The sequence below is a fragment of the Musca autumnalis genome, unplaced genomic scaffold (assembly GCF_047663935.1).
Source record: "Musca autumnalis isolate F117 unplaced genomic scaffold, ASM4766393v1 scaffold_4, whole genome shotgun sequence".
NCBI lineage: Eukaryota > Metazoa > Arthropoda > Insecta > Diptera > Muscidae > Musca > Musca autumnalis.
The window spans coordinates 164,802,967-164,829,879 of NW_027411977.1; the positions used below are offsets into that span (position 1 = coordinate 164,802,967).

Consider the following 26,913-nt stretch of genomic DNA (forward strand, 5'->3'; position numbering starts at 1 on the left):
TCAGGAAGACCGACAATTTGGCAGCGCCTTCTTACGAAAGGGTGTCAAAGTTATTAACTGTCTGAACAAGAAGTCACGAGACTTTCTTGTTCGGACAGTTGAGGGCTTTGGCGCTCTGTGGGAAGGAGCTGATCTTGCGGCGGTCTCCCTAACTGATATTCCATCCAGGAAGGTTCTTTCAGCGTGGATTCCCCCACCTACTGTGGATAAGGAGCTCCTGCTGAAAATGCTTAGATTGCAAAATCCCAACCTCAGTACATCGGGCTGGACTGTAATAAGTCTATCACCCTGAAACGAGGATGGTGGTTTGGTTGCAAGTGTGACGGTCGAACCCCCTGGGGAGTTATATCTTAGAGAACGTGAGGGAAAACTGAATTTCGGTTCAGGATGGGTTCGGTTTCGACTGAGTCCACCCCACGAAACTAAGTAAGGGTAGGGAAGCGGCAAAGGCTGCGCATTTTGCAGATCAATCTGCATCATTGCAAAGCCGCCGCCGCTGAACTACTCTTGTCCCTCACGACCTCTGAAGTAGACATTGTCTTAGTCCAGGAGCCTTATATCTATAAAAATAAGGTTTCTGGACTAAGCAATGCCAATTTCGACATCTTCGCCGCGTGCGAGGGGGACAAGGTGAGGACTTGTATAGTAGGTAAAAAGAGCTTAAATCTAATCTTTTTATCTAATTACAGCAACGGTGACATGTGCACGGTTAGGCTGGAGCATGGTACGGGGATGGCCAAGCTGCTGTCATCCGTATGCATGCCTTTTAAGGCCCCAGACCCACCAAACCTGGATGTCCGACGATTGATCGGCGATATGATGGGTACCTGCAACGTGATCCTGGAATGCGACGCAAATGCTCACCATTTCCAATGGGGCAGCAAGGACACCAACAAAAGGGGAGAGTCTATATTCGACTTTATTTTATCATATAATTTACGAATATGCAACAGGGGTAATGATCCAACCTTTAAAATTAGGGGTAGGGAGGAGGTCGTCGACCTAACCCTCTCTAATGTAGATGACTCCGTCCTATGTAATTGGAGGGTATCTAAACAATGTTCCTTCTCGGATCATATGAAGATATCGGTTGATGTCATTTTGGACGGGGGTCGCCAAATGCCTTATAGGAACCCGCGAAGAACAAACTGGGATAAGTACACGGAACTAACGAGTTCTCAACTGGCTCTTAACATTAATGTGGAAACAGCTGAGGATCTTAATGGGACCGTTAAAAAACCTTACAGACGTTCTTCTTCGTTGCCATAAGGAATCCTGTCCACTAACCTATCCTGGGAAGAAATCTCAGCCAGTGTGGTGGAACAAGGAACTTGGCGAGCTTAGGAAAACTACCAGGCGACTGTATAACAGGGCTCATGAGACCAAACTCGACATTGATTGGGACTCTTACAAGGTGAGTTTCAATAAATACAAGAGTGAGATTAACCGAGCTAAGAAAAAATCCTTGGGTTAATTTCTGTGAGTCAGTAGAGGGAGTCAACGACCCTAAATCCATTGGAAGTATCAAGAAGCAAGATGGTGCGTGGACTGACTCTGCTACCGAGACTCTTACCCTCCTGGCAAAGACCCACCTCCCAGGCTGTAAGGATGCGGACACCGTCAATAATGAATGTGACGACCTCCAAATTCAAGAGCCTATGGATTTGGATCTCATTGATAAGGTGGTTAACAGAAATAAGATTAAAAAACTTTCAAGCTATATAAGTCACCTGGACCGGATGGTATAACGCCGGCGATGCTTCAATTTGCAGCGCCACGTTTATATCAAATCCTTGAGGAGATCTATAGGGCGTGTTTGACTCTCTCATATGTACCGGGTCTGCGGAAAGAGGTAAAAGTTACTTACATTCCCAAAGCGGGAAATCCTAGTCACTCTGCACCAAAGGACTACAGACCCATTAGTTTATAATCCTTTCTCCTTAAGACTCTCGAAAGACTGATCGATCTGGAGATAAGGAGCCATGTAGACACCGCCTCTATAAGCAGCTCACAACACGCCTATATTAAAGGCAAATCTGTGGAGTCTGCCTTGCATGAGGTGGTTGGCTTCATTGAGAGGAATATGGAAAACTCAAACTTTACCTTGGCTGCCTTTCTGGACATAGAAGGAGCCTTTAACAACGTAGAACTTGAGTCCATAAAACTCTCACTTAAGAAAGTTAACACACCTGAACCTCTAACTTGCTGGATAAATAATATGCTAGAGAGCAAAATTATAAACTCCAGAAAACAGTAACTAGAGGCACCCCCAAGGAGGGGTGCTCTCACCGCTACTGTGGCTACTTGTTATAAACAATATTTTGACGGAACTGGACAATCAAGGTATAAAAGTTGTCGCCTATGCGGACGACGTTGTACTACTGATTTCCGGTAAGTTTCCGTCAACCATTTCGGAGCTTATGCAAGGAGCATTATCGACGCTGTCGCGCTGGGCTAAGGCCAATGGCCTTGGAGTAAACCCAACCAAGACAGAACTGGTAATGTTCACGAGAAAGCGTAAGCTCGGCGTATTTGTACCACCAACACTGGATGGAGTGCAGCTTCAGCTCTCGCCAGAGGCAAAGTACCTTGGCACTATCCTGGGCTGTCAATTGCGATAGAACAGGAATGCTGAGGAAAGGACGAATAAAGGATTGATTGCACTTTATTCATGTAAGAATTCCATTGGGAAAAGTTGGGGCCTAAACCCATCGATTATACGCTGGTTGTATAACACCGTGGTTAGACCCATTTTATCCTATTGTTCTCTTGTTTGGTGGCACTCACTGCGCCAAAAAAAAGGTACAAAGGGCAGCCTCGATCCTCATAACTGGAGCCACATGGAGCACACCACAGTCTGCTCTGAACGCAATGCTGAACTTAAAACCACTGAGTCTCAGCATTAAGTGTCAGGCAACTCGCAGTGCCCTACGGCTGCATGAACAGGGTCTCTGGCGCGGTTGTACCTATGGGCATGGTTGTATCCTGAACGAATCAGGCATAAATGTGAACCAACGCGGTAAAATGAGCGACTATATATCACCAGTCCTGAGATTTGACGATATACCTAGTAGTCGTTATACCTAGTAGAGATGACTGGAACTGCAGTAACCCCCCTCTGGACGGTCTGGCCTTCTATACAGACGGTTCCAAGATGGAAAAAGGTACCGGGGCTGGCGTCTACTGTGAAAGTCTATCTCTTGAGTACACCTACAGGCTAGACAGCAGCTGTAGTGTCTTCCAGGCTGAAATCTTCGCTATTTGGAAGGCAGCGGAATTGATAAAAAGTTTGGATGCAGAAATCTTTGAACCGGTGACTATCTTTGTGGATAGCCAAGCGGCTCTTAAAGCCATCAAATTCGATGTCGTCCTTAAGTGTAGATCAGCCTTGGGAACGCTAACTAACGGCTTCCGGCTATGCTGGGTACCAGGACACCGCGACTATCTGGGTAATGAAAGAGCAGACGAATTAGCTAGGCGAGGATCGCAGTCCACGGACCTAGCTATCGCTGACTCTATCAAACCACCCATTTGTCATTTCTTTCAAAATATTAAAACGTTCTCTGACGAAAGAGCCAGTGAATTGTGGCATAATGAACCTAGGTGCATTGTGGCAAGATCCATATGGCCGTCTCTGTCAGTCAAAAGAACGAACTCTCTGCTGAACCTGAGTAAAGCTGAAGTTAGAGTAACGACGGGAGTCATTACTGGACACTGCTACATCAGGGCCCATACCAACAAATGGGATGAGGATGTTACTGACTACTGCAGACTCTGTGAGGACGAGGAGGAGTTAGAGACGATCGACCACATCCTGTGTCGTTGTCCAGCAATGGCTCGTAGACGGCATAGGTTAGTAGGTGCTCACTTTCCACCGTGTCTAACTTTCTACTCAACTGTGGAACCTGTTGTGATCTACAACATAATCAAAAATCTGAAGTGGCTGGGACAGCGCAACCTGGACGCGTAAATTAATTCAACTATTCTGCCTACCATTAAAAATAAATATTTTCTCCTACTCTAAAACTATAACTCCACTCTTAAACACTCTTGTAATCTATTCGTTCTCTCACTTTGCTAACAACTTTCTCTTTTTATATTTTTCTCCTATCCTCTCTTTTTCCATCTCCTCTTTTCCTGCAGCTTTTTTCTACTGGATGATCACAATGGACCGGAAGGTCTCCGAGTGACGCAGTCACAAATTAGTAGCTGCACATCCCCTAACCTAACCTATAGTCCTCATATAAGGGTACCCCGATTTCGAATATTTACCCAAACATTGGTTAAAAACTCTTTATTTATTTATTTATTTCAATTTTCATATGGCCAGTCTTTCGACCTTAAGGATGTATACTACAGTATAATGTTCAATTTAATATTATATAAAATAGCTTAAATATAACAAGAAAGGGATATTAGAACTACTCAAAAAAATAATTACTATGTATAAAAAAGGGGGCAGTAATTATAACATAAAAAATGTAAATAAAAAACATTTTGATTAATTGAATTTTGATACTCCAAGAATGGAAAGGATTTTAAACTACTTCAAAAGAAATACAGCATTTATAATAAGAGCAATATAAATATGTATAAATAATATTAAATTTTTTATTTTTTTGATTAATCAGAATTTCAAAAACAAATATTTTATGAAAAGATCATTAAATGCAAAGTAAGAATTTGAACTACTCCAATAAAAACTACATTTACATCTGAATATGAAATGAACCACTCAGAGATGTGCCTAAATATTTCAAGCAAAATACGCCACAGTGACTACATTCAAATTCACATGTATGCAGCATTGGAAAAAAATGATTTCATGTGTGTTTTCACATAAAATAATTCGAATTACAAATGGAATAATTCGAATTACAAATGAAATAATTCGAATTACAAATGGAATAATTCGAATTTCAAATGGAATAATTCGAATTACAAATGGAATAGTACGAATTTCAAATGGAATATTTCGAATTATAAATGGAATAATTCGAATTACAAATAAAATAATTCGAATTACAAATGGAATAATTCGAATTACAAATGAAATGTTACGAATTACAAATAGAATTCTCGAATTACAAATGAAATGTTACAAATTACAACTAAAATGTTTCGAATTACATCTGAAAAAGGTGTAGAGTTTTAACAACGTTGGTTGTGATTTCGAGTCTCCGACAATATCAAGCCTATTGCAAATAATTAATCTTATATATTTAGAAAAATGAAAAGATCGGATGTTTCACGACTTCCTTTGCATGGGTTCAAATGCTAATGAAAAGATCGGATCTTTCACGACTTCGTTTGTACCAATGCAAAAGATGCCATGAAATCACGTCATCGCATGGAACCCCTTCCTTCAAATTTTGCTGGGACATTATATACTCTAGCTACTCGAACGAACCACTTGACGTAGGCTGCCAAAAGTTGGCTCAAAACTTTCTTATATCAATAGTATTAAAGGTATTGAAAATGGAGTCCCTGGGTCCAAGTTTTGGTATAGCCGCCGTATAGCCCCCCTCCCGATTTAAGGTATTTTTCATCTATTAGCAACATTTTACAACCAAATTAGCTGTAATTTGGCACGGTGAGTCCTAAATATATCCTTGCACATATTTGTCAACGTAGGTCCACGGTTTCTTATAGCCCCCATATATGGGGTAACCAAATATTGGGTAAAAACTCTTTATCTGCCGAACCACTTGACGCAGGCTGACAAAAGTTGACTCAAAACTTTCTTATATCAATAGTATTAAAGATATTGAAAATGGAGTCCCTGGGTTCACGTTTTGATATAGCCGTACCTCCCGATTTCAGAAACCCATATTGGGGCTACAAGAAAACGTGGACCAACATCGACAATTTTTTGCAAGGATATTTTATGCATATTGGGAACTCACTGTACCAAATTACAGTCAGTATGATTGTAAAATGTGGCTATATGGGGGCTATACCAACACATGGACCGAGGGACTTCATTTTCAATACCTTTAATACTATTGATATAAGAAAGTTTTGAGCCAAATTTCGTCTGCCTACGTCAAGTGGTTCGGCAGTTAAAGGGTTTTTACCCAAGGTTTGGGTAAATACTCGAAATCGGGGTACCCTTATATGGGGGCTATTAGAAAACGTGGACCTACAGTGCTGCTCAAAACATTTGCAACTGGAATGACTAGTTCATATTTTATGTAGTTCTGAGGTAGTTTGTGGATTTGATATGCAAATATTTTTGTAGATTGATTGTTTATTGGATAATTTTTAAAGATTTAAAAATTAATTTGCAAAAATTGCACTTATTTTACAAAAAATATACAAAGCAACGCCCGAACACACTTTTGGTTCTGCTCAAAACATTTGCAACTGAGAAAATTTGATTCAAAATCTGAAGAAATTATTTTTGTTTTGATAATATATTGTGAATTAAACATTTTATTTATTATCTGGAGACATCGTAAAGTAAACCAGTTAACTAAATAAATTAATATATCCTTTGGAATCCTGTGCTCTAAGGATAATTGTTAAATACCAAGGTTTTATTCTATATTAAATAGTCTAGAGTCCAGATTAGAGTCCCGGGACCTCCTATATGAATTTAGATTACTTAAGTAGATCGGATCCGATAAGAACTTAAGCATATTTGCAAAAAATTACTAGTTTTACTTGGTTATAAATACGTTCAGAAGCGGTATTATGTCAAAACATCCTGTTGTACGACACTTCTGGAGTGTACATGGTGCGATTTTGACATGCTATATTTCCGGTTAGTTCTTTGATCTGTTAAATATCTCGACCTCATGCATCCTGTACCATTTCTGTCCATAAAAATACCTCCAGGGCAATATAAAACACCTCCTACGTTTTGGGTCAACTTGTTCGTATACGGTTACACATTTTATTGTCCTTCGTTCTGGTGATCAATCAAATTTTTTCAAGTCATATGACTTAAATATTGATTTAAATCGAAGAGAAGTACTCGGTTTTACTACTCCAAAAACATAACCACACATTTTTTGCATAATTTCTATGAAAAATTCCATTTTTCCTGAAAATTACTGTTTTCCCAAAATTTGCCTATTTTGGTATACCGGTATCCTTGGTATGCATCGGAGGTGTTTGTATAGATTTATCGGTGTCAAGTCTTTTTTTATAATCTGTTGATGACCTCTGAGTGATGTGCTTAATAATTCGTATGATTATTTGATCATCCCCTGAAGTAGATGTTGTTGTCCTCGCATCTCCTTCCCATCTTATGGCGATTTTAGTTTTTTTTTACGAGGTATCCAGATCTGTTTTAGATATTGTGATGTTCATATGTTTATTTTTGGACCTCGTTGGATCCACAATTTTCAAAAATTACCATTTTAGCTAAGCGTTGATAAAAATTTCTGGTCATAATTTAAGTTTTTCTTAAAAAATTAGACATTCTTGTTTTCGGCATGCTTGTATATCAGAAGTAAACATATGTGGGATGAAACGTACTCCTCATGAAAGCTTTTTGCCCCCTTCTTCTGATTAAAAACAATTTGATGCCAATCAATACAAAAAACCTCGTCAAAAAAAACTAATAGATATTCGTAACACGGAGTTGCAAATGTTTTGAGCAGGCAAAAACATGTGTTCCTCCGATATTTCACACATTTTTGAAACAAAAGTGTTCATAACTGAATAATCCTTTTTAAATCTTGAAAATGTGGTCAATAAAAAATCAAATAACAAAAACAAACATATTTCAAAACTCAAAATATCCCTAAAAATAGACTGAATGTGATATAGGCATCTGAGTTGCAAATGTTTTGAGCAGCACTGTATGTTGACAAATTTCTGCAAAGATATTTTCTACATATTGAGAGCTCACTGTGTCAAATTTCAGCCAATATGATTGTAAAATGTGGGTAGTAGGTGAAAAATACCTTAAATCGGGAGGGGGTCTATATGAAAACATGGTCCCAGAGACCCCATTTGCAATACCAGATGTAATAAATATGATTTGAGCCAAATTTCGTCAGTCTACGTCAAGTGGTTAGGCAGTTAAAGAGTTTTTACCCAACATTTGGGTAAATACTCGGGTATTTGCCCAAGTATTTACCCACTTGTTTAAAGTATTTTAAAACTGTCCATATTGAAACGTTTCACAACCTATACCCAAGAATTGGGTGTAAGATGTTGAATTGGCGATTCAATATAGTAAATACCCAAATAAATACCCGGTAAATACCATCTCTATTCGTGGTTCATCTCTCGCCGCATCCTCTAATTGCGATACGAAACAAGAAGGCTTGAACTCTGAAATGTCAATGTTGAAATATAATCTTCCTCATTGGAACCAATGCAAAAGATCCAGTGAAATTATGACATCACGTGGAAACACCTCCATAAAAAAGTTATTTCATATAAAACGTAAAGATATCGTTCCATGGAGTGACTGTTTATTGCATCTTAATATTAATTTAAACCACATTCCATATTATGCTTTTTAGTTCAATTTAAGTAAGAGACGAACATAAAGAACATATTGTATTCATGTAACACAATTTTTGGATGCAAACTATTATTAGGATTTATTAATTGAAGAAGTAAAAAATATATTTAATTATTTACCTATTGATTGAATCATTGTTACCAACAAAAGATCCCGGCTCAGAGGCTTCAGATATTTGTCCATAATATTCCGTTTGTATAAAATATGGAGAATTATCGTTTACATCCAGCACATGTATAACTATGTTTTGGTACGAAGATGCTGATGCCATATTTGTAGCTTTAATTGTTAAATTAAATTGTCTGAAATAATAGAATAATAAATTTAAGAAAATAAAGTTAAGTAAGTTTTATATACTTTATCTGCTCGTAGTCTATTTTGGAATTGACTAATACAACTCCCGTTGAAGGATTTATATAAAAATATTCTTCGTCGTCACCATGGGCAATGCTGTAAAACACCGAAGACGATGATCTGGCTTCTATGCGTGTTATGAAAGATCCGATCGGGAGGTTTTCGTAGATTTCTATAACAGGTGACGAAATTGTGAATCGAGGAGGGTCGTTTTCCGCCATGACTACAATTATATGAACGGGTATCTGTGACGACAAAGGAGGATTCCCACAATCAGTTGCCTTAACTTGAAGCATGTACTCTTGCATATGCATTATGTCCAAAGTTTGTGATAGATAAACAGTACCAACAATTTTATCTATCTCAAACATATTTCCGACATTTCCGCTAATAATTGAATAAATAATTTCTCCATTTGTTCCGCTGTCTCTGTCTGTGGCCCTTAATTGTATCACTTTAGATCCTAGAACAGCGCTCTCTGGAATTTTGCTTTGCAGCATTTTGCTTGTGAATTCTGGACTATGGTCATTATGATCGTAAATATTGACTATTATTTTAGCATAATTTCGTTTAGCTGGCGTTCCTTGGTCTTTTGCTATGACAATTAATTCATGGCGTTTATTTCTTTCATAATCCAATTTCTGAGTTACTACAACGTTTCCAGTTACGGAATCTATACGAAAGAATTCTAGAGAGGAGGGGTCTTTTGATCCATGTAAAGTATAAAATATTTTTTTATCCTCATCTGCATCTGATGCGTGCAGCTGCAATATTATTGTCTCTTCTTTTACGCCCTCTGAAATATTAACATGATATATATCTCTTGCAAACTGGGGACGATTATCATTCGTGTCCACGACTTTAATAAATAATTGCGTTTCTGCTACATTAGATCCATCACTGACTGTAATAGTTAAATTGTACAAATTTTTTGTTTCCCAATCTAGTGATTTAGAAAGGAGAACATTTCCATTATCATGGCCAATATAAAATGCATTGTCTTCGTTTCCTCCTGAAATAAATATAAACGGTAAATAAGATGCCAATTAATTTCAAATTATACATAAATCTATATACTCGTATATAAAAGAGCTCAGTGAGTGAGACGGAACCGCTGAAGCTATAAAGTTGAAATTTTTACTGTGGGTTGCTGTTGGTGTGTAGGGGTGAGATAAGGCTGGGTTTTTGGAAATTCGAACTAGAAGGGTACGAAAAGTACTAAAAGGTACTAAATATGGTACCCTTTGTTTAGGCAAACGGCAAGAGCTAGAATTCTGAAATTTGGAATGAGGGTCACTGATGGCGAGTTAGAAAGATGTACCAAAGGGTTTCTGGAAATTCGACCTCTAAGTATACGAAAAGTGCTAAAAGTTACCAAATTTAGTACCAATTGTAATTTTTTAACGGATATATCTAGAATCTTGGAATTTTGTATGGGAATCAAGTTTGGGAAGTGGTGTTATTATAGGGAAATGGTTTTGGAAGTTCGTACTTATGTGTAGGAGAAGTATTAAATGGTACTAAATTTGGTACAATTTGGATTTGGGTGAACGGATAGAGCTGAAAACCTGAAATTTGGAATTTAGATTACCGTTGTAGTGTAGGATCGAGATATGGGGGTAGTCTTGGAAATGCATACATATGTATACGAAAATACTAAATTGTACTAAATTTGGTACAATTTGGATTTGGGTGACTGGATAGACCTGGAAACCTGAAATTTTGGAATTAAGATTACTGATGGAGTGAAGAATTGAGGAAGTTTTGGAAATTCGTAGGGTACGAAAAGTACTAAATTTGGTACAAATTGGATTTGAGTGAACGGATAGAGCTGGAATTCTGAAATTTGGAATTTAGATTACCGTTGAAGTGTAGGATTGAGATATGGGGGTAGTTTTGGAAATTCATACGTATGTTTACGAAAAGTAGTAAATTTGGTACAATTTGGATTTGGGTGACCGGATAGAGTTGGAATCCTGAAATTTGGAATTAAATTATTTTTGGAGTGTAGGATTGGGGTACTTTTCGAAATTCGTACTTATTGGTGGGGAAAGTACTAAATGGTACTAAATTTGGTACAATTAAGATTTGGGTGAACGGATAGGGCTGGAATCCTTAAAAGTGGAATTAAGATTGCTGTTGGAGCGTAAGATTAAGGAGGTTTTGGAAACTCGTACTTATTACGTACCCATAAGTACTAAATTCTGTAATTTCGGGTGAACGGATAGAGCTGGAATCATAAAATTTATAATTAAGATTTCTTATGGAGTGTAGGTTTGAGGTGGTTTTGGAAATTCGTACCTATGTGTGCGAAAAGTACTAAATGGTACTAAATATGGTATAATTTGGATTTAGGTAAACGGAGATAGCTGGAATCCTGAAATTTGGAATTTAGATTACTGTTGGAGTGTAGGACTGGAATAGTTTTGGAAGTTCGTACCTATGGTTACGAAAAGTACAAAATGGTACTAAATATGCTACAATTTAGATTTGGGTGAACGGATAGAGGTGGAATCCTTAAAAATTCGGAATTACTGTTGGAGATAGTATTTCATACGAAAAGTGTTAATTGTATTATGAATAGAGGTGGAATTCGGAAATTTGGTAGTATAGCCGCTGTTGGTGTGTGAGGTTGAGATATGAATGTGGTTGTTGATATACGTACAATAAGTGTACGAAAATTACTAAAATTGACGTTAAACTCGGGTATTTTCGCATATTTTTGTGTGGTTTTTTACATTTTGTTATAGTATTGTCCTTTATCTATCATTCCACGCTTATAAAGCTCAATTTGGTCCATGTATTTCCACGCAATTGGCCTAAAACGCAAGCAATTCAGAAAAATCTACTTTTTGTAATTTTCGACTTTTGATAAAAAATTGAAATATGCGTTAAGAATGTAATCATAAATGTTGCATTCATACAAAGTCAGGGATTTTTTAGGAATATAGTAAGAGTATTTTCTTCATCAAAATGCAAGAAATTGTCATGTAAGAATGCACAGATATTACCCTTCCAAGGTTTCAGCATTTTTAAAAGAACCCCTGATTACAGGAAAACTATACGTTTTAAGGATTTTTTTTTTAATGTTTACAAAGTCTCAAAGATATAATTTTCACACAAAAATTTAAGTTTTCTCACAAAAAAATCTCGGCGCTAAGTGGGTTAAATGTATGAATGGTTTCTACATGTAATACCATTGACAATGGGTAAACAAGTAGAGTTAAAACTGTGAAATTCGAGCTAAAGTCCTGAATTTTAAAAATTGTACTGAATAGTGCACTATTTTTTTATGTTAACACGAATTCGGTTTCTAAATAATGTACTGATTTTAAGATTGCCAAAGTTTGAGCACAATTGGAATATGTAATACGTGCCACTGGGGCCTCAAAGTTTCCATGGGCCCTATATAGCTAATATTAAAATCCGACCGGATTTTCATTTTATTTTTAGGATTACTTGTTTAGCCACAGAAATGAACTGGTAAAAATTTCTCATCGATTGGACAATAAATGTGGCCTTTAGAACAATTTCGTAAAAATTCACCTATGGCCCCATACAAATTAATATGGACACTTTAAGGTGTTAACATATTCCGATTGTGATCAAACTTTGGCAATCTTAAAATTTAACACAACAAACACATAAGGGTTGTGCCGCTTAAAGAAATCCAACATCGATTTTTTCTTTTTGAGTAAAAGCCAGTCTAGTGATATTTCATTTTTTGCGTATAACAAATATGCTATTTTTTATCAAATTCTTTTAAGATAACTGCATTTGGCGTAGGTGCACAAAAATGTCTGTAATTTTTCGATGTGCAGGTAAGCGAAAACTACTGTATTATAACTAACTGCCAGTGGCATAGTTATACATAATCCTGTTGGCATGGCCTAGCCAACATACAGTTAGTCAACTAAATATTTTTATACCCTCCACCATATTATGGATAATTAAATTTGTCATTCCGTTTGTAACGCATGGAAATATTCATAGGTGACCCTATAAAGTATATATATTCATGATCAGGGTAAAATTCTAAGTCGATATAACCATGTCCGCCTGTCCGTCCGTCTGTTGAAATCAAGATTCAGCTCGCAATTTTGAAGATAGATGTTGAGTTCGTGGCGATATTTAACAACTTTTAAGAGTAGCCTTCGTAAATGAAAGACTTCGAAATAAATTCAGATAAAATCTTTATTAAATCACAGAAGGCACTTTAAAAACAATATGTTCTTATCGCTTTAAAATTCGAACTTTTTTTATTTATTTATTATTGCGACTGAGTTCATAAACTCATCAAGCAATATGTCTTTATTTTACAATTCTTGGTTAGAATAATTGTTAGGAATGTTGTGAGTTAGTAATTCAGTATTTACACTCTAAAGAATATAGCAAAAAAAAACTTAAATGACTAAATCCATAGGAGATGTTCTACTAAGTCTTCTGCCGTTTATGTTGATGTGATCGTGATAGGGTGACGTAGGGGATGGAAGATACCAAGCAACGGTCCTGACCGGTTTTAACATGGCAAAGCCCAGGATTTATCTTGGTCCCTCTTTCATCTCAAGTGGACACTGACCTCCCCGTGGTGTCACCTGGGGAACTGCCTTTAACACCCGTTAAAGGTAGTGAGCTAACATGTGCCGCGCGTTCACCCATAAGAACGTTAAAAACTTGGGTTTGCGCGTCGGGTTAGTAACCCTCCCCTAGAAAAAACAGCCTACTATGAAAAAACGAAAGAAAAGAAAAACAAACCCCTCTAAAGTTGACGAACCCCGCAAACGTTTTAAGGACCATGATCTGCGAATCTGCACTTGGAATGTTCGCACTCTTTATAGAGAAGGTGCAGTCTTCGCATTGGCAGACGTACTTGAAAAGTACAAGACCGATATTACTGCCATACAGGAAATACGATGGATTGGGAAAGGCGTCACAACAACACCTAAAGGTGACGCACTGTATTATAGCTGCCATGACGTAAAGCATGAGTTTGGTTGTGGATTCGTAGTTAGTCGGAGACTAAAACATCTGGTATCCAGCTTCACCCCAGTGAATGAAAGACTTGCTGCAATTCGAATAAAAGCTAAATTCTTCAACATCAGCTTTATTTGCGCTCATGCTCCCACTGAAGAAAAGGACGAACAGACCAAAGATATATTTTACGAGCGCTTAGAAGAAACATATGACCGTTGCCCTGCCCATGACATTAAAATCATTCTAGGCGATTTAAATGCCAAAATTGGAAAGGAGAATATCTTTGGCCCAACAGTCGGGAAATTCAGTCTCCACAGTGAAACATCTGACAATGGTATGAGGCTGATAGACTTTGCAGCTGCAAAAAACATGGTAGTTAGCAGTACCAGATTTAATCATCTCGATATTCATAAGGGCACCTGGCTGTCTCCAGATCAGAAAACAAGAAACCAAATTGATCATGTTGTGATAGATGGAAGACATTCATCGAGCGTGTTGGATGTACGATCGTTCCGAGGCGCAAACATTGATTCGGACCACTACCTTGTTGCAGCAAAGGTACGCACCCGCTTAAACGTAGCAAACAAAGTACGAACAGACACAACACGAAAGTTAGACATCGGTAAGCTGCAATCACAACAGATAGCCACAGCATATTCCACTCAACTACTAGCCCAATTGCTTAATCAAAGCACTCCTCATCCCGATAACATATCAGCGCAATGGCAAAGCATTGCCCACTCCATGCAAACAGCCGCAAAATCCATACTTGGATACCAGAGCCCTTCACCAAGGAATCCATGGTATGATGAGGAGTGTCGTGCTGCCACCGAAGAAAAAAATGCGGCATATAAGGCTACTTTACAATCCGTAGCAACGCGTAGCGCACGAGAGAGATACAGGGAGAAAAGGAGAGAGGAGAAACGTCTTTTCCGCAGGAAAAAGAGAGAGATGGAAAAGCGGGAGTGTGAAAAAATCGAGATGTACAGGAGCCAGAATGAAGTCCGAAAATTCTACCAAAGAGTCAAGCATCAAACTGATGGCTTTGGTACAGGCACATCCTCCTGTAGAGACCAGCAAGGTAATTTGGTAACTGATACAGATAGTGTACTCAGGATATGGAAAGAACATTTTTCAAATCTGTTGGTATCCAATAGCAGCGAAGACGACGAAGATACCACAGTCCCAATCCCAGAAGATGGTATTGAATGTATACCGCCCAGCCAAGATGAGGTAAAGATAGCAATAAATCGGCTGAAGAATAATAAGGCAGCAGGGGCCGATGGCTTACCAGCCGAGCTGATCAAAACCGGAGGCGACACGCTGATAAGGTGTATTCATCAGCTAGTTAGCACCATCTGGCAGGAAGAACGAGTACCCGACGATTGGAACCTGAGTATCCTGTGCTCCGTCCACAAGAAGGGAGATAAGACTGTATGCTCTAACTATAGGGGCATAAGTCTACTCCCTATTGCCTACAAGATCGTGTCAGGGATATTGTGCGAACGACTAAAGCCTATGGTCAACGAGATAATTGGACCATACCAATGCGGCTTTAGACCTGGCAAGTCCACCATTGACCAGATATTTACCCTGCGGCAAATTCTGGAGAAGACCCAAGAGATGCAGATCGACACCTACCACCTTTTTGTCGATTATAAAGCAGCCTTCGACAGCCCGCTGCGTTCAAAGGTATTCCAAGCCATGTCTGAATTTGGTATTCCCGCAAAGCTCATCCGGCTTTGTAAAATGACTTTAACTGACACGAGGTCCTCAGTTAAAATAGGAAAGAACCTCTCCGAAGAGTTTGGTACCAAAAGAGGTTTCAGACAAGGAGACAGCCTTTCGTGTGACCTCTTCAACATCCTGCTAGAAAAGGTTATACGAGAGGCAAACGTCAAAAGAAGTGGCACAATATACACCAATAGTCACATGTTACTTGCTTATGCTGATGATATAGACATCATGGGCCGATCAGTAAAAGAAGTAACTGATACCTTTATAAAGGTCGAAGGAGAATCTGCTAAAGTGGGTCTGGCGGTAAACGGTGAGAAGACCAAGTTGATGGTGTCGATGGTTGATGGTTCCTATAATATTGAGGTAGTAAAAGACTTCGTCTACCTCGGCACCTCCGTAAACACAACAAACGACATCAGTTGTGAAATAAAAAGAAGAATTGTATTGGCCAACAGATGCTACTTTAGTTTAAGTAAGCAGTTTAAAAACAAAGCCACATCTCGTCAAACAAAAATAACGCTCTACAAAACACTGATACTACCCGTGCTGATGTATGGCTCCGAAGCCTGGGTACTTGCGCAAGCAGACATGGCAGTGCTTGGTGTGTTTGAGAGAAAAATTCTTCGAAAGATCTACGGACCAATCTGCGTTGACGGTGAATATCGACGTCGCATGAACCACGAGCTGTATCTGCTATACAACGACATCAATATAGTTAAACGTATCGAGATGCAGCGATTGCGTTGGCTAGGCCATATCATAAGAATGAGCGATGATGAACCCGCTAAAAAGGCGTATGAATACATGCCACATGGCGGTGCACGCAGAATTGGCAGGCCAAGGAATAGATGGCGCAAACAAGTGGATGATGAGATGAAAAGGCGCGGTATTCCAGAGTCCAAAGCAACAAATAGAGAGGAATGGAGATCTCTTCTTAGTTCGGCCTATAGAACAAATGTTCTGTAATGGGCCAGCTAAGTAAGTAAGTAAGATCGTGATATATGTTTGACATGTCAGTATTTTTATGTTGACGAAGTTTGATAGCATACGTCTGTGCTTGTAGTCTTATCTCATCTTTGACTAAGTTCATACGAAAATCTCTGTGAATATCAGAGTTTCGTACGTACTATCTCTTCTTCTTTATTTGCGGATCCGTTTTTCGGATATTAAGCGACCATATAATGATATAGTATTACATCTGAATATGTTTTAATATTTTATATTATGAAATTATTGACAGCTCTCGGTTTTTAGCAGCATGTAGCAGATTTGTTTCACATCTGTATCCTGTCCACTCTTGGATGCTACTTAGCCAGTACATCTCTCTTCTGCCTCTTGGTCGTTGTCCTTCTATAGTGCATTTAATAATACATTATTTGTATTTATCATTCCTCATCAAGTGTCCAGTGTACGTACTATATACCGTATAATTTTATTTTGTAGTTTTTGAATCTTTTCGATTTCGGGTTGACTTGCACATCCCCATATTTGAATACCATATGTCCATATGGGTTTTATTACTTGGTTATATACAAACTGTTTATTTGGTATGGTAACTTCTGAATTAGTTGAGAGAAGCCCAACAACAACGCAATTCAGTATGAAAAGTCATTTTAGTTGGTTTAATTTCAGTTTTATTTCGTCCACTTTTTTCTTCACGTGCTCTTTCCACTTGATTTTTGATTCAAGGGTCATTCCTAGATATTTTGTTGTATTAGCATACGGAATTTTTATGTTATTGATAAATAGAGGTGGTGTACGTGGGTTATTTTTATTGGTAAAAAACATATGTACTGATTTACTTTCATTTAGTTTTAACCTCTACTTTTTAGTCCATGTTACTAGGTTAAGGAGCGAAGATTTAAGTTTATCTGTGGCAATTCCCTCTGTTTTTCCGCTAGCCAGTATTGCAGTATCATCTGCAAATGTTCCGATGGTCGATTCTGGTGATGTTGGCATATCGCAAGTGAATATAAGATACAAAAGTGGTCCAAGGACACTTCCTTGAGGAACCCCTGCATTTATTGGTTTCAATGAAGAGTACTCTTGTTGCACTTTAACTCGAAAAAATCGATCTTTCAAGTATGATTTTAGAATTTCAAACATATCAGTTGGTAAATATTTGTGCAGCTTGTATAGCAGCCCTTTATACCAATTCGAACTGATTTGCAAGTTTCTTTCGTTGCCCTTTTGAAGCCTTTTCTTTGACTCTAACTCAGGCACGGGCTTCTTTCCAATGAAGTATAGTGAGGGCGCCCACTGAGTTGTTTTTGCATTTGCTTCTCCCCCACTTACAGTGTGCGTGAATAAAAACATCAAGTGGTTGTTGGTTTTTTTCACCCATACATACACATATACTAAAACATTGATGGTAAATCTTGGACGACACTGCTCTAACTAGACACTGCCGTTAGATGACAACAACAAGTATTGCATACACTTACATGTATGTGTGTATATAATTGTAGTGGACAATGTAAACAAATAAAAGGGCAACGAAGTAATAGATCAGCAATGGCAACAAAAACATTCAAGGTTGCGATCATATTTAACATAACAAATAAGAAAAGTAAATAAACAGTGGCGGCTGAAGCATTCCCCCCTTCGTAAGCGAACTAGGACCTCTTGAGCTTACTTTCATCCTAGGACTGCTATTTTGGTTACTGGCTTCTCGTACTCGCTGGAACTCGTTCTGACGTTTACGCTCCGAACGTGGCCAACTTTTGCTGCAAATAAGTCGGTTACAATACCTTTTGGCCACATGTTGCGAGGTAGTGTATCGTCGACTATTATAACGACATCTCCCACTCTGGGTGGTGGAACTTTTTCGTACCACTTGCTTCTTCGTACCAACATTGGGCCATATTCACGTACCCATCTTCTCCAGAAGTTGTTTGAAAATTGTTGGGTTTGATGTCATCGTTGTCGCAGGTCATAGTCGTATTCGCATAGAGGTTTCTGTCCTGCTGCTGAGCCTAATAACAAATGGTTAGGTGTTAGTGCGTCGTGTTCAACGGTATCCAGGGCCACAAATGTTAACGGGCGAGAATTGATAATAAATTCGACCTCATAGAGTGCACATCGTAGGGTCTCATCGTTGAATTTGAAGGCTGGACACATTGAGTACAGAACGGATTTAACTGAACATATCAAACGTTCCCATGCACCGCCCATATGAGGGGCAGCTGGAGGGTTGAATCGCCACTTGATAAGATCATATTTGGAACACATCTTCATGAACTCTAAATGTTGTCTTTCCTCTTGGAGCATTCTTTCAACAGACTTAAAATTTGTTCCGTTATCGGTAAACATTTTTTTTGTGAGACCCACGACGCCTTTAAAAATTTTAAATGCACATTATGCGGGGAACGGGTGTCAAGACTATGAGCCACTTCGTACCGTTAAGCATGTAAACAGAACACCCAATCTCTTTTCTTTGTGCCTGCCGACTGTGACATATAATGGGCAAAAGAAACCAATTCCAACGGCAACGCTGCCATTTGAGGTGGACATGGTACTCTGCTATATATTTGCATTCTTGACACTTTCTTCGTATACTCTTATAAAGTGCTCTCAATCTGGGAATGTAGAATTCGGATTTAATATTTGACATAACTGCTTCATGCATGCAATGATGAAATTTTTAATGGTAAAATTGAACCACCAAAAATGTTACGTAATGACCATTGGGTAGAATTATTGCATTGTTGCAACTTAACATCTCAGCTCTTCCTGAGACACGTAAAACTTCGTTTTCGTCTAGATAGATATTCATTTGTTTCAATTTACTGCCTTTTTCTATCGGCTTGTTATTCTTGAGACACCATATTTCGTCAGGAAAACCGCTATTTTAGGCATACTTGTACAAAACAAGTTTGGCTTTCTGGACACATTCGAATCTCCCATTTTCTGGTAATTTGCAGCTACGGACCACGGACTTCAACTTCTCCATATAAAGTAGAAATAGCGACAGCGTTTATAAAGTCGTCCCCAGCATGAAAAATACTCAACATTTATGGTGAACGCATGTGATTTCGAAATAGACAACGGACAATTACGTAACTCTTCATTGGTTTCTGCTAATACGGGATTTTTCGGCCAAAAACTTTCATCTCTTTCAAGGAACTTGGGACCATGGAACCACATATCGTCATGAAAAAATCCAATTTTCGTCGCAAAATCGGCTGGATTTAATTTTGAGGGCACTCAATTCCATTGTATAATATTTTTAGACTCCAGGATCTCTCCCACTCGCTATATGACGAACGTCTTAAAATTCTTCGGATCCATGGACAACCAGCTCTGTACAGTTTTTGAGTCCGACCAGAAGAAAATTTGATTATATTGAAGTCTCGTTGCTCTGACTATTTTATCCCCCAGGCGCAGCCCAGTAAGGGCTTCCAATCTCGGAATTGAAAAGGTTTGAGGGGAGCCATTTTGGATTTTGCAGTTACAAGACTGATATTGACTTCTTCGAGATACTTAATGCGAAAGTAGCACAACGCTGCGTATCCGTCTTCTCCAGCATCAACAAAAGTATGAACCTGAACGCCTTGCGTGAACTTTAATAGCTTGGAGTAACATCTCGGAACTTGAACTTGTGAAATCATCTCCAAATTGGACAACCAGCAGAACCACTTGTTGTATAGTTCGTCGATTAATTCATCGTCCCCAAATTTGTTGCATAAGTATTAACCCAATGGTTTAATGGGACATGAATCCAAGCGAATCAAATATGGACATCAGAATTTGGAGGACCTCCCTATTGGTAGGGACGACATTTGACTCGAATACGTTTCTCAAGAGTCGTGAAAATCTGCGGTTGTACTGAAACACGTCATTATTAGATTCCCAATACATACCAAGAATTTTTTCAACAACTCCAAACGTATTCTTTGTCTGCTCTCCATCGCCTATTTTTTTTCACCAATTTTGAATTGGAACCCAATTTCTCATGTGGAAGCCACCAGAAGCATGAATAATTTTAACTTGCAATGCAAACTCGAGGGCTTCTTCTTCACTTTGCAACCTGTCGATTCCACCGCCTTGACTGCTCTGGGATAATTATCATGACATTCGACTGCATTACTGTTGCGCACAAAATGTGCAATACATGGGGCACAGCTAATTCCAAATGTTAAGGCTTTCATCACATAAACACTGATTTTGTTTACGTCACCATTTTCGAACCATAAAAATCGTTGAGCATGCATGTCTTCATCTTTGACGTTGATTCTGTGAAACATCTCTGTAATATCACCACAGACTGCAACTTGACCAACTCGGAATTCGATTAAAACATTGAAGAGAGACGTAAGCAAATCAGGACCACTTATCAAATAATCGCTAAGTGATTTGGCTGCTGCATCCCAGTTCAGACGAACTTTACCAGGCTTATTTGGGTTAAGAGCCACGGAAATTGGAAGATAACAGGTGCGGCCAGGATAATTATTCATTTCGGAGTCTAAAACCTTTCTCGCGTATCCTTTTGAAAGAAGTTTGTCGATTTCCGTCTGCATAGTCTGCTTTAATTCAGTCTGCTTTAATTTTCTTAAACTTCCTCATGAGACACTTTCGTCGGTGAACTGCGACATTGTAGCTATCAGGTAATTGAGGATACCTATCTTTCCACAGTAGACTCACTTCAAATTGTTGGTTCTTCTTTACACAGATCTTCTCTAAAATCTGCATGTCTTTTTGATTCTTGGTTGAAAGTATATTTTTAGGTTGGGACACATCCAGAGAAAAATATTCTTTTACTTCATCATGTAAGATTTGATAACGGCGTTCACATCCACAAGTGTGTATATTCAGCTACTTTACCAACATCTGCGCCACTACCTTGAAGGGTCCATCCAAGCAGAGTCTTCATTGTAATAGGCTGCTTGTAACCACCTTCACGAATTTTCATTGAGACTGCTACTCGCCAGTTATTAACACCAATTAAAATCGTCGGCGTTTGCGCTGACATACGATTCAGCTGGCAACCCTTTTAAATGCGGATTATATTTTACCACTTCTTCAAAATTCAATGATTGCTTGGGCAGTTCATGATTCTTCACTTTTCGAACATTGTTCAGCATAAACACCTTTAACACCAGAAACTTCAATATTAATTTTTAGCGAATCATCTTCAGAGCGAGTTGTGTTACCAGTCTAATGTAATTCCAGAGGTTCTTTTTTACCTTTGATTCCGAGCTTCTTGAAGAACTCTTTCTCCATAAGAGTCACGGAAGAACCTTCATCCAAAAAAGCAAACGTTATCGCTGAGCCGCCATCATAAAAAACTCGAATTGGCAAAATTCTGAAACATGTCTTCTCGTTATCACTGTCACGGTGAGAATTTTGTTCAGCTTGCACAATATTATTTGCTCTTGCATTCAACGAGGACTGGCGATTATGTAATGATGCTTTGCTGTACAACCACCGATTTCACACATTTTATTTGAAAAACACTTTCTGCGATGTGAGTTTAGGCACTGGCGGCACAATTTCTTTTCTTTCACTATTTTCCATTTAGCTTTCAAATTCAGGGACTGAAACTCACCACAACTCTGGATTTTATGAGCTTCACTTTTGCACGAAAAACAAACTGATTGCCTTGGGCCACTATGCTGTTGTGTATTCACCGATGCTCCTTTCTTGCTTTTTATTGGAGACACGACTTGGCTGGCAGCAGCGGCTATGTTGTAAATCCAATCATTGAACACTTTCACTAAAGGAACATTAGCAACCTTTTGATGCATACCCCAACTTAATTTATGGTTATTCGGCAACTTGTCCACTAAAGTCTTCACTAACATAGGGCTATTAAAGTGTGCCTTCATATCACACGCTTCCATTGTAGAACAAATATTTTAATTGTTAAAGCATATTCAATTATGCTATCCAGTTTGTCCTTCAGTGGTGGAATCCTCATGTCTTTATCGATCATGCCATCTAAAATATATTCAGGACGACCGAAACCCACCATCGAAGGAATTAACTATTTACGTTTCACCAACCCTTTAGCACAACCAGGGAGACACGTATGCAAACGCATTAAATTTTCACCATCAGTATAACCGGCAATCTCCGTACTATTCTTGAAATTACTGATGAACAACGGCCAATCCTCTGGGTTTCCATCAAAATTCGCCAAATCCTTTGGTATCACTTGTCTGGCTGCAATTTGAGCTGCTGTTGGTTGAAATGTTGTAAACGTCTGAGAAAAGGAACACGATGGCTGGGTTACGTTGCCTTGGGACAGAATATATTTATTTATATTTATTATATTTATATTTCTTCTCCAATTTTGCCTTTGTAATTCTTTTTCTTCTTCCAACATCTGCAGCTGCAACTGTGTTTGAGACAACATATTGCTTGGAAACACATCCGAATTACCGAAATTCTCAAAATGGCGATCTTTTTGAAAAAAATTATTAACACTGTTTGTATATGTCGATGTTGTTTTTGTCAGTGGCATAACTGTCGTTTCAGACATCGTTGTTGGTATTGATGACACTGTATTGGAGCCATGTTTTCTTGTACTTGGGTTATTTGCTTTTTATATGCACCTTTTCCAAGAACGGGATCCATTTCTTTTTGTTGTGGTTTTTGCAATGTACCAGCTTGTGCCAGTGATGGTGAAACCTGCCTCCCGGCGTAGAAATCAGCGGTATTATTTGCTGCTGGCATATGCTCCGATCTATCACACTCGTTACTTTGGGCCACATATTGGTCACCACAGCACGAACTTTTTACATTTTCAATGTTGCTGTCCACTTTAACACACTCGAAATGGAACCACTTGTCACAACAATCGCATTGCACCATACGAACAGTGTCCTTTAAATCGGATTTATTGCATTTAAAATCGGTTTCTGACATATCGTCAAATTGTTGAAAGCCGATTTAAAAATTATGTACTATTGTTAGGAAAATAATTCCTTTGTTTTTCACAAAATAATTTCTTTATTTATATGCGACACTCTTTCCACGGTTTTTTGATGTTATTCACTTTCTGTAAATTTATTGCCGAAACCGCGGTAATTATAACATGCTTTATTTGTATTATTTATTTTTATTAGTTTTATTTTGTTCTATTGAACTCTCACTAAATTGTTTTTTAGTTAATTTGTTTTTAATGAACGTTGATTTCGGGGCGATATTTAACAACTTTTAAGAGTAGCCTTCGTAAATCAAAGACTGTATCCCAAAAAAGTGCTAGGAGTCCCCACGAGTGAAAATGATATAAGCTCCTGCTTCTGGTTGGGTAAATCGAAGAAAACCTTGCTTATAAAGTTTTGTTCTATTATTAAAAGAGACGTCGTGATGAGCAAGTATATGGGTAGCAAAAACCTAAAACTGTGTCAAAATATACCTACAGACAATAAATCCAGGGTTTACTTAAATGATAATATACCACCTGCAGCAGGCCTATTTTGGCTTGCAGTCTTGCCTTTAAAAATAAGGACATTAAAGGCTTAAATCTTCTGTGTCTGGCGCCAATGTTATGAAGAAGGATGGGTCTAAACTTTTTGTAACGCTGAATTCAGTTGATGATGATTTTTCACGGCGAAGGCCATTTCATTCGGCGGCATCTCCACAATTATATGGAGAGTTCTATATGAAATTGAAAATGTTATTTGCCCACAGTGGATTCAATTGCGAATGACGACAAATGAAAAGCGTGATTCCAAAACGCATTTTTTCCAAAAATGGCGGATTCTCGGAATCGTAGGCTGCATTGATAGCACTCACGTCAAATTAATTAATTTAAAATCATATACATGCCTAGATATTTAATATAACTTCTTTGTAGATCTGCGATTACAGAATGAAAGTGCTTGCTGTGGATGCTCCCAGGCATGGGTCTTGTCATGATTTCTTTACATGGAATGTGAGCGATGCCAGAGAGTCCTTTTTAAACCAATATATACAGGGGGATGCAAATTCTAGTCTGCTCGGCTATTCTGGCTATGGGTTGGAGCCTTTCTTACTAACTCCATATAAAGATGTTACTGCCGTTACAGTAGAACATCTGGTGGCAACATTATTGAGAGGACAATAGGCACCTTGGCCAATTGCGTTGTTTACACGGCACATTAGTATAAACTCCCAAACAAGTGATTACCGTCACAAATGTTTGTTGTGCTCTCCATAATATATGCAGGGAATTAAATGTGGAATGGGAGGAAGACACTATCCGGCATTTCACAGAATAAGATTGGAATGATTTCAATTCCGTAATTTCATTTCGATCGTTTTTGCTTTAGCTTCTTCAGATTTCGATCGATTTGGTGAATTTCAAAAATTGTAATATTTAGTATAAATATGGCAAATATGGGATTTGAAAATACTGTGGAACTGGAATTGTGAAAATATTCTGTTTAAAGAAAGTTTGTGCGAAAATAAAGTTGATTTTTATGGATTAATCGAGCTAACATGGCCTAAGGAGTTTTGTATTGAAAAATGAATTCTAGCGTTATACCACAACACACATTCAACCAATTACCCTACGGACCGTTTCGCTTGGTGGTTGCCAAAGCTCGTCAGGGGTATTTTGAATGTTAATTGATGGCTAGAAGACAAAGGCTGATTTTGATACCTTCTATTTATACAAACATTTTTACAAATGTGTAGATATGAAGTATTTTTCTTTATCAAGTCAGCCTAGTGTCTTGTCTAGAAATCAATTTCTCAATACATACACACGTACAATCAAAGGGGGTTTTCCTTTATGAATTGCAATGCCTACTTTTTCAGTAGTTATGATGATAGATTGGCTGTGGCCTAGAGCGCTAGGACCTCGACAACATTGTCTATTTGTTGGAGAGGACCCAGGTTCAAACCTCAGCCGGGGCAGCCGGGCTCTGCTGTGAATTTTTATTTTTATTATTGTCTTTTTAGGACGAAGGCCAATTATTTATGAAAGTTTATTTAATTATGGATTAATCGAGCTAACATGGCCTAAGGAGTTTTGTATTGAAAAATGAATTCTAGCGTTATACCACAACACACATTCAACCAATTACCCTACGGACCGTTTCGCTTGGTGGTTGCCAAAGCTCGTCAGGGGTATTTTGAATGTTAATTGATGGCTAGAAGACAAAGGCTGATTTTGATACCTTCTATTTATACAAACATTTTTACAAATGTGTAGATATGAAGTATTTTTCTTTATCAAGTCAGCCTAGTGTCTTGTCTAGAAATCAATTTCTCAATACATACACACGTACAATCAAAGGGGGTTTTCCTTTATGAATTGCAATGCCTACTTTTTCAGTAGTTATGATGATAGATTGGCTGTGGCCTAGAGCGCTAGGACCTCGACAACATTGTCTATTTGTTGGAGAGGACCCAGGTTCAAACCTCAGCCGGGGCAGCCGGGCTCTGCTGTGAATTTTTATTTTTATTATTGTCTTTTTAGGACGAAGGCCAATTATTTATGAAAGTTTATTTAATTATGGATTAATCGAGCTAACATGGCCTAAGGAGTTTTGTATTGAAAAATGAATTCTAGCGTTATACCACAACACACATTCAACCAATTACCCTACGGACCGTTTCGCTTGGTGGTTGCCAAAGCTCGTCAGGGGTATTTTGAATGTTAATTGATGGCTAGAAGACAAAGGCTGATTTTGATACCTTCTATTTATACAAACATTTTTACAAATGTGTAGATATGAAGTATTTTTCTTTATCAAGTCAGCCTAGTGTCTTGTCTAGAAATCAATTTCTCAATACATACACACGTACAATCAAAGGGGGTTTTCCTTTATGAATTGCAATGCCTACCCTGACGAGCTTTGGCAACCACCAAGCGAAACGGTCCGTAGGGTAATTGGTTGAATGTGTGTTGTGGTATAACGCTAGAATTCATTTTTCAATACAAAACTCCTTAGGCCATGTTAGCTCGATTAATCCATAATTAAATAAACTTTCATAAATAATTGGCCTTCGTCCTAAAAAGACAATAATAAAAATAAAAATTCACAGCAGAGCCCGGCTGCCCCGGCTGAGGTTTGAACCTGGGTCCTCTCCAACAAATAGACAATGTTGTCGAGGTCCTAGCGCTCTAGGCCACAGCCAATCTATCATCATAACTACTGAAAAAGTAGGCATTGCAATTCATAAAGGAAAACCCCCTTTGATTGTACGTGTGTATGTATTGAGAAATTGATTTCTAGACAAGACACTAGGCTGACTTGATAAAGAAAAATACTTCATATCTACACATTTGTAAAAATGTTTGTATAAATAGAAGGTATCAAAATCAGCCTTTGTCTTCTAGCCATCAATTAACATTCAAAATACCCCTGACGAGCTTTGGCAACCACCAAGCGAAACGGTCCGTAGGGTAATTGGTTGAATGTGTGTTG

General features: G+C 38.3%; 1 protein-coding gene across 7 annotated transcripts in view; it reads right to left on the minus strand.

Annotated features, from left to right (window-relative positions):
• Positions 1-26,913, minus strand: part of kug (FAT atypical cadherin kugelei) — a 651,494-nt gene that overhangs the window by 414,626 nt on the left and 209,955 nt on the right. For all 7 annotated transcript variants that reach the window (XM_073986279.1, XM_073986278.1, XM_073986280.1 and 4 more), the window contains 2 exons: positions 8,843-9,851; positions 8,605-8,787 (listed from right to left, as the gene is read on the minus strand). In XM_073986279.1, coding sequence (XP_073842380.1) covers positions 8,605-8,787; positions 8,843-9,851 — 1,192 coding nt within the window. The remainder of the gene's footprint in view (positions 1-8,604; positions 8,788-8,842; positions 9,852-26,913) is intronic.